We start from the raw sequence: 8,648 nt of genomic DNA, 5'->3' as shown, positions 1-8,648 counted from the left end.
AAATATAGATACCAATAAAGCTTGAACTTAATTTGTGTATAATATGATAATATTACGTTATTGTCCCTCCGTCTTCAATAATTATACTCCCTTGGACTTTGAAGACTACTTACGAGGTTACGAGGTTACGTTATTCATCAGTAAAGAACAATGCATTGATATTTTAGCAGGCGCGCCATTGTTCTAGTGACGTGGTGCGCTGTTTTGATAATTGTGACGCGCGCGGCAATTGTTTCTCGAAAGTACAGCTGATGCGGTTCCATTTTAATAGGATGCTATTATTGTGATTAGATAGTCTTCCTACTAAACGTGATTTGATAAACACCTTCGGCTGATATAGTGTGATAAGCTACGATTTTGCGATGGATATATATTGTGTGACTAGTGCATAATTTTGACTAATAAAACGTTGAAATGTCGCAAAATACAGCGGCCAACCCCTTTCCAAGTGTCGGCGCAACAATTAAAGGACGCAATATGGTAGCTTCATCTGAGTCTATTGTAAAGGATTACCTTAGTCCAAAGCTTAAGGACCCCAAAGCAGTACATCTTGGAGATGAGCTAAGTTTGTACGGTGTTCCGAGAGACCATGATGTAGGGCTAAATGATACTGATATCGATGTCCGAGCACCAAGTTTTCTGGAAGTTCACTTGCTTTCGATATTTGAGCCAACAGAGAATAGGATTGCAATGAAATTGTTTGGAAGCAAGAAAGCGCTAGAGAATGAAAAAAATCGGCAGCGAGCAGCAGGATTTATGATCATACATCCGCTTAGTAACTTCAGGTAATTAAAACATCGAATGCGACTGACTGTGGCCGTTCAGGGTTTTCCCATAACTTCATAAACCTCGATATTAATTATTCTTTAAAATTCATCGCACTATATAGTAGTTCGAAGGTGTGAGACCAATGTTATTTAAAACGTAGCATTAAAACTACAAATTATAGTTAAATGACAATTCCACTTTGCTATTTACCAGTGTTGTAAGAATCAAAAGACTATATTATAACAGAATCAAAACGAATGCATGTTTAAACAATTCTTTTTATTGTAAGTAGAGACGTAGCGCAAACAGTAGTTGGCAGATGACGATCGATTGCAACAAGTATTACTATTAGACTAACAAACATAGCATGCAAAGGTAACGCGCAATTATTTCCATTAATTAATTAAATGTTTACAGATTTTATTGGGACTTAACAATGCTCGTGCTGCTGGTAGCAAACCTCATCATCCTTCCTGTAGCGATAGCATTCTTCAATGATGACCTTAGTGCCAGATGGGTTGTGTTCAATATCATGGCTGACACTATATTCATCATCGACATTCTCGTAAATTTCCGCACAGGTAAGAACAATTTGCACCAAATGACTGTTACCTACATTGTTAATTGTGTACTTTTTAAAAATGTTGAGCGTTAACTTCTAACATATGTTCGGAAGTAAATTTTGTATAAGACAATAGGTATTTGCTGTAAATACCTAAATAGCTATTACCACAAATGCATGTATAGTCTTTCTAGTACAGATATTTAGATCTTTATAGTATAGATATATGTTCATGCTGTTATTATTCTACTGTGGTGTACGCCTCCATGCGTGTGAGCGCTTGCGCGCGTGGGCGACCGTGTGTGATTGGGGTAGAGCTAGAAGTTTCGTTTGATAACAATAGATAACATCCTGATACAATATCAATATGCACAGGAGTGATGTCGCCTGAAACTGCGGATCAGGTGATCTTGGAACCTAGGGCTATTGCCCAACAATATTTAAAGACGTGGTTTTCGTTGGATCTGATCAGCTCGATGCCCATAGACTACATATTCTTCATATTTCAACAAATGCAAGCAGATAATCTCAATTCTCAAGAATTAGAACAAATCATACAGGCTGGCAGAGCTCTAAAAATTCTGCGTTTGGCAAAGTTATTGAGCCTTCTACGTCTTCTACGCTTGTCACGCCTAGTCAGATATGTGAGCCAATGGGAACAGGTAAGTGCAAGTATGGTTTCGTATATTTGAAAGAGAGAGAGAGAGGGAAGGAGAGAGAGAAATGTTAAAGTGGATAATTGAACATACAAATTAATGCTATATGCTGATTAGGTGAATTGAATGTTGCATTACATCATCAAATATTCTTCATGCACTCATTTATTGCGCATTTAATAATCTGTGAAATGTGTTACATTTCAGTTTCTGAACATGGCCTCACTGTTTGTGCGCATTTTTAACCTAATCAGCATGATGCTTCTCATCGGACACTGGAGCGGATGCTTACAATTCTTGGTGCCTATGCTGCAAGACTTCCCGTTGAAATCATGGGTAGCGATTAACGAATTACAGGTATGTAAAAAGTTTATAGGCCACGCGGAATATTATCCAGGGCGGAGAAAAGCACAGAAACTCTAGAAAAACGCGCAAATGATACAATGAATACAACTACACAATTAAAAAATAATAATTGACGGAAGTAGATTAAAAGTTTTTTTAATACTAGAATAATTCTCCCTCCCATTAACAACCATAAACTGTATTACATGTAGTTCCCGGACAAATATACCCAGCATAATATAATTCATATTACACAGATACTGATTACACGTAACACGAGAATATCCACAGTCGTGAAAAATTTAAACAGAAAGTTAATACTACCTTTAATGACTGAAAGGTCATATAACACGTCTTTATCGCATTTCTAGCTCGTTCCCTGGTATGAACAGTACAGTTGGGCGCTGTTCAAAGCAATGTCCCATATGCTCTGCATCGGTTATGGACGATTTCCACCCCAGCACATGACCGAGGTTTGGTTAACAATCTTGAGCATGATATCTGGAGCTACATGCTACGCTATGTTCGTTGGTCATGCCACTACACTTATTCACCAACTAGAATCTTCGAGGAGGCAATACAGAGAAAAGGTATCAAATTCACATATGAAATGCGACAGGAAAATTTTATTTAAATACTATACACGTATTAGCATTATTGCACAGGTAGTCAAAGCATTTTACACAGTGACCGTTTTGCTTGAGTGATAAATGAAATTTTGATTTATTTAATTTAGTTGCAACAAGTGGACGAGTACATGTGTTATAGAAAGCTTCCACGCGAAATGCGTTTAAACATACAAGACTTCTTCGAGCATAGATATGGTGGAAAGTACTTTGATGAAGGCAATATTCTAGGAGAACTGTCAGAGAAACTTAGAGAGGTAAATCATTAGTGTAGTGATCCAGTAATACACACACGCGCAGGGGCATATCGCATATTTATATAGATATAGATAGATAACATATAAAAGAGAAATATAGATAAACAATTGTTGTAGCCTGACGAAGAAACATACTGGCTCGAGAACGAGAACTATCATTCAAAGTGAGAAGATACCGTGTTTATATATTTCCTTCTAAATGGTGTTTAATTGGTGTTTATGTGCGTTTTAATTCCTACCATTCATCAATCCATCCATTTATACATCCATCCATCCATCCATACAACTCATCCATCAATCTTTCCATCCATCCAACAATTCATACGCCCGTCCGTCCGTCCGTCCGTCCGTCCGTCCGGTTGTGCTCCGTCCGTTCCGTCGTCCGGTCCATCCATCCATCCATCCATCCATTCCATCCATCATCCATCACATCCATCCATTCCACCCACCCACCCATCTATCATTCATCCATTCATCCATCCTTCCATCCATCCATCCATCCATCTATCCATCCATCCATTCCATCCATCCATCCATCCATCCATCCATCCATCCATCCATCCATCCATCCATTCCATTCCATCATCCATCCATCCATCCATCCATCCATCCATCATCCATCCACTCCATCCATCCATCCATCCATCCATCCATCCATCCAATCCATCCATCCATCCACATACCACCATCCCATCCACACCATCATCCACCTCCATCCATCATCCATCCATCCATCCATCCATCCATCCATCCATCTTCATCCATCCATCCATCCAGCCAGCCACACGCACATCACCTACCCATCCAATATATATATAATATATATATATATATATATATATATATAGGTTGGGTTGACGTTTTAAATTGGAAACTCGACAACTTGACAATGCTCTCGGATAAATACTTTAACATCGCATAAGAATGGGGTTTCTTGTAGTTCTTCCTTGTAGTGCTTTAATTTCTTCACAGGACGTCATCAACTACAACTGCCGCTCATTGGTCGCTTCGGTGCCGTTCTTCGCGAATGCCGACCCCAATTTTGTCACCGCTGTCGTGACAAAGTTGAAGTATGAGGTTTGTCAGCCAAGCGACATCATCATCAAAGAAGGCTCTATCGGTAGCAAGATGTACTTCATACAGGAAGGCATAGTTGACATCATAACAGCCGAAGGAGAAATCGCTACTAGTCTATCAGATGGCTCATACTTCGGAGGTATGTATTATCTTAGTTTTTTCAGTTGATAATGGGTACATTCCTCTCGGCGTGGATGAACGTCTACCAAGGGTCTTAGGTAATAATGTTATTACTGTTATTTTCAGAAATTTGCCTTCTGACAAACGCACGCCGAGTCGCTAGTGTACAGGCTGTGACCTATTGCAATCTCTTTTCTCTATCTGTGGAGCATTTTAACATGGTCTTGGACCATTATCCTTTGATGCGCCAGACGATGGAGACAATTGCAGCGGAACGTTTGCATAAGATCGGCAAAAACCCGAGCATTGCCATGAGTCGCGACACCGAAAACAGGATTGACCGTGTAAGTTGGAGTAGCCTATAGCGGATCTGTTCTTTGCAAGCAGTGCGAATGCGTGCGCTTACACGTATACCGTATAACCTAAAAATGCGTGAACAACACCCATACCCATTTAGAAAAACCTGGCAGCATTTTGAAATTTCATACAATAATTTAAATCTTCTAGGACAAATACCAGAGATATTATCATGTAATCCTTTGTGTCGATGTCGACTGATAAATATCAACTTTACTTCATTGCAGCCTGCGCTTAGCATATATGTTCAAGGTGCCGACACTGGTTCCAGTAGCGACGAAGAAGAGATCCGAAACTCTCACATGGTTATCCAGCACCGTGCGCCGACGATTAACCTCAAGGATGTCGATAACTCTGACATAATTGTGTAGTATGTCTACCGTTTACAGATGGCGCTGTCGTCTGTTAGCGATTATCCTGCGAGCGCCAGCTTGTCGCGGAATAGCTTCGATTCCTGTTATTCTAGTACACACATTCTAATAGATTTCTCAGTTGTTTGCGCAGTGATGGCCATGTTCAAGGATTTTAGTACAATGTGATATCCGATGATCCAATCGATCTATTTTTTCCCCATTTTTTCCATTATTATTTTTTACCTAATGCCAACCTTTTAATTCTCTAGATATGGCCAATACCTGCTTAACTGCTTATAACTATACTTTAGAATCGCAATGCCACCACTTAACAGAAATATAGAACATCTTAACTTTTAATGATACATATATATCTATATACATATAGAATATTTTTTACAACATGATTAAATTATGTTTGTATCCAAGTCGATAAGAGATATGAGAGCTTTGTTAGTACATAGTACACGTTTTTTCGCATATGAAAAATGATAAACTAGCCGGTTGTTATTAATTAGTTGTTATTTCATCCCGAGAAATGAAAAATAACGGACGAGTACTTAATTCGCATACACGAATAGTATGATAGTACACATTTACAACACACAACCCATCTAATACATAATGTATGCCATTCTTCCGCACGTAGATCACGTGGTGAATTACCGTCATCCATACTCTTGCTTGCGTTTGAGTTTTAACATATACGAAGAGTTCAGGCAACCCACACCTACCCCCCAACCTACTATGTCTTAAGGCATGCAACAGAATTAATATAACGGAATAAAAAAAAATCGCGAATCATGTGTTTTCGCGATATATCCCTCACCGCGATTTAAAATGTCATTGTTACCAGACCCAGCCGAATTACGGCCCGTACTTAGCCGTAACCTTCCGCGCCGACAGACCGATCATTGGCACTACGTCGTGATGCTCACGTAGCGTGACTTCACGGTGCTGTCGTAGTGCGGTGCAGCTTCTGGTGTCGCTTAACGGGACGTTCGCTCTTGCTTCTAGTTTTCGGCGGGCTTTCGAATAAAAGAGAAATAGACAAGTGCAAATTCTAGCATCTCTGCACTGCAACCTACGGAAACTGAACATATTGTACAGCAGCGGCTTTGCTACAAATATAACTCTTGATCGTAGACGAGTATAATTATATGTGACATTTCGTAAGCGTCTTTTTGTCATAGTCTACGCACGTAAAGTCACCGATTTGTAGCATACGATGTGCCGCATGCGCGTAACGATTAAAATCAAAGAAAAAACGGATTGACACGTGACTTGCATAAATATACGATATGAAATCACCGAGTCGGGGCGGAGGAAGAGAATTCTGTGCGAATAGCGTGAAAACAACGTACATTATGTCGTCATCGTCATCGTCGTCGGCCTCTTTGAGCTTACGGCGTCTCTCTGTCACGAAGACGATGATGGTGAGAAGAGCGACCTGTGCTAGTATGCCTATAAACGGCCAGAGTGCCGCTAGGCGATCTGCAGCAATAACATGCGAAGACGCGAATGTACTCCCTGCACCCGCCTCATCAGCAGTGTCACAATATAGTCTATATTATTATTATTATATCATTATTATATTAATATTGACTATATTATTATCTCATCGGTTCAAGCGTAGAACTGTGGCAGTCTATTTCACTTCAGCGCGCTATAACCGCGATAGCGCAACTGGAATTTAAAGCGCTCGTGCTGAAATCATCACTCACTACCACACAACTCTCGCTGTGTAAACGCGCTGAAATGAAATCTAACGCAATGCAGCATATAATTATGTTTATGTGTGTGCGCGCGCACGTGTGCGTGTGTGTGTATGATATCGCCATCTCTTCGACGCTACTTGCGAGGGAAAATCACGAATGGTGCGAGCAGCGTGTATGTAACTGTACACAGGAACACGAGACCATACAGCTGATGCAACTTGTCGGAAGTAATTCCTCCAGGGCTATGCGGGCCGTGGCAACGCAAAGACACGCGTACAATTCAGCGAGCGTTCGCCAATTAACACTTGCTGTCTATATCCCCTCTTCGCGCACGCTCGATATGTCTACCAGCGAAAAATGTCAAAGACGCAGCTCGCGATAGATGTTGTATAGTATATTGTATAGATCTGTGGTTGGGAGTGCAGCCCGCTAGGCAAATACTCAGACGGGCGGTGTTTCAATTTATAATGACAATACCACCGGAACCGTCTTTATAGAGAGAGGCTCGAGCAAACAATTCTGGCTTCATATCGAGATGAGCGTAAATAAATACAATTACAGTCGTTAGTAGGCCGTGATTACACGAGCGGGTAGGCGTGTGCGGGCATGCGTGCGTGTGTGCGCGCGGGTGCGTACGCGTGCGAGTATACGTGCGTGCATGGGCGTGTGTGCGCACGCGTGCGTGTGTGTCAGCGTGTATGTACGTGCGTGTGTGTGCGTGCGTGTGTGTGTGTGTGTGTGCGCGCGCGCGTGTGTGTGTGTGTGTATGTGTGTGTGTGTGTGTGTGTGTGTGTGTGTGTGTGTGTGTGTGTGTGTGTGCGTGTGTGCATATTGGAATGAGATGAGCGCGCTTCATACCTTTCACCCGCACTCGCGTATGGATCGTACTGTTACCGGCTGGATTGCTAGCCGTACAACTATAGTTGCCTACGTCACCGGGCCGTCGGGCTTTCAGGATGCATAGTCTGTGAAACACACACACACCGGGAAGTAAACATTATGCGGTAAAAACCCATTGCACTGTAGTGCCGTAGTGGATATGGTCCACATGGTGTATCATGAAAAATGACCACATCCATCATGGTGTATGAAAGACTAGAGGCCAACAGCCACTCCGCGGCAGCCATGAAGGGCCCACGATGAAGGGCCATGATGGGGGAATTGATTTTCAGTTGATTTTCACACACACACACACACACACACACACACACACACACGCACGCACGCACGCACGCCCGCACGCACGCACGCACGCACGCACACACACACGCACGCATATATATATATCAGGAGTAGATAATAGGGAATCCTATTATCTACTCCTGATAGGATTAGGGGTTCCCTATTATCTACTCCTGATATATATGCATATATATTTATAATCCATTATCCTACTTATTGCTCCTACGCTCACGTTTTGTTCTCTATATCAGTGGCGTTGTCACGTGACAGCACCAGATGCTCGTCGGTGACGATCGGTGCGCCATCTTTGTGCCACTGTATGACGAACTCTGGTGGCCATCCTGCTGGTTGACACGTGATGCACAGATCATTGCCTTCAACGACCCTCTCGGACTTTCGGAAGGTGTTCGCATGAGAAAAGTACGCGGCGACTGCAAAGTACGGGAAAGTTATTATTTTATTATTATTATTAAAATTATTATTTTCCTTGCTTACAAGACTTTTAGTACTCTCACTCTCGTTCCCCTGTTGGAACCGTAAAGGTTTGAATTCCAAACCCTTTCGGTTACCAACTTTCGAATAAAAGAGAAATAGACAAGTGACAAATTCTAGCATCTCTGACACTGA

At 41.7% G+C, this 8,648-nt stretch overlaps 2 protein-coding genes across 2 annotated transcripts in view; one reads left to right on the top strand and one right to left on the bottom strand.

The window, feature by feature from the left end:
* The first annotated feature begins 477 nt into the window (after positions 1–477).
* On the top strand, positions 478–5,139 carry LOC106810526 (potassium/sodium hyperpolarization-activated cyclic nucleotide-gated channel 1-like). Its single transcript, XM_014813906.1, has 9 exons — positions 478–785; positions 1,186–1,349; positions 1,706–1,992; positions 2,194–2,343; positions 2,703–2,804; positions 3,068–3,214; positions 4,187–4,430; positions 4,538–4,755; positions 4,996–5,139. The coding sequence occupies exons 1-9, from the start codon at positions 478–480 to the stop codon at positions 5,137–5,139; spliced, it is 1,764 nt and encodes a 587-aa protein (XP_014669392.1).
* A 322-nt stretch (positions 5,140–5,461) lies between these two features.
* LOC106810535 (basigin-like) overlaps positions 5,462–8,648 on the bottom strand; it is a 4,954-nt gene continuing 1,767 nt past the window's right edge. Inside the window, exons 4-7 of the mRNA XM_014813917.1 lie at positions 8,254–8,452; positions 7,698–7,804; positions 6,486–6,615; positions 5,462–6,149 (exon numbers count right to left, since the gene is read on the bottom strand). Coding sequence (XP_014669403.1) covers positions 6,071–6,149; positions 6,486–6,615; positions 7,698–7,804; positions 8,254–8,452 — 515 coding nt within the window. The 3' untranslated portion in view covers positions 5,462–6,070. The remainder of the gene's footprint in view (positions 6,150–6,485; positions 6,616–7,697; positions 7,805–8,253; positions 8,453–8,648) is intronic.

Source organism: Priapulus caudatus, unplaced genomic scaffold (genome assembly GCF_000485595.1).
Source record: "Priapulus caudatus unplaced genomic scaffold, Priapulus_caudatus-5.0.1 Scaffold449, whole genome shotgun sequence".
Lineage (NCBI taxonomy): Eukaryota > Metazoa > Priapulida > Priapulimorpha > Priapulimorphida > Priapulidae > Priapulus > Priapulus caudatus.
The sequence above is the reverse complement of the archived record's forward strand: the minus strand, read 5'-3'. Positions and strand labels throughout refer to the sequence as shown.

Coding starts and splice junctions, on each gene's coding strand:
- LOC106810526 (XM_014813906.1), top strand. CDS start 478: ATGGTAGCTTCATCTGAGTCTATTGTAAAGGATTACCTTAGTCCAAAG. Junction 2,344..2,702: donor TAGCGATTAACGAATTACAG/GTATGTAAAAAG, acceptor TCGCATTTCTAG/CTCGTTCCCTGGTATGAACA. Junction 2,805..3,067: donor CACCCCAGCACATGACCGAG/GTTTGGTTAACA, acceptor TATTTAATTTAG/TTGCAACAAGTGGACGAGTA.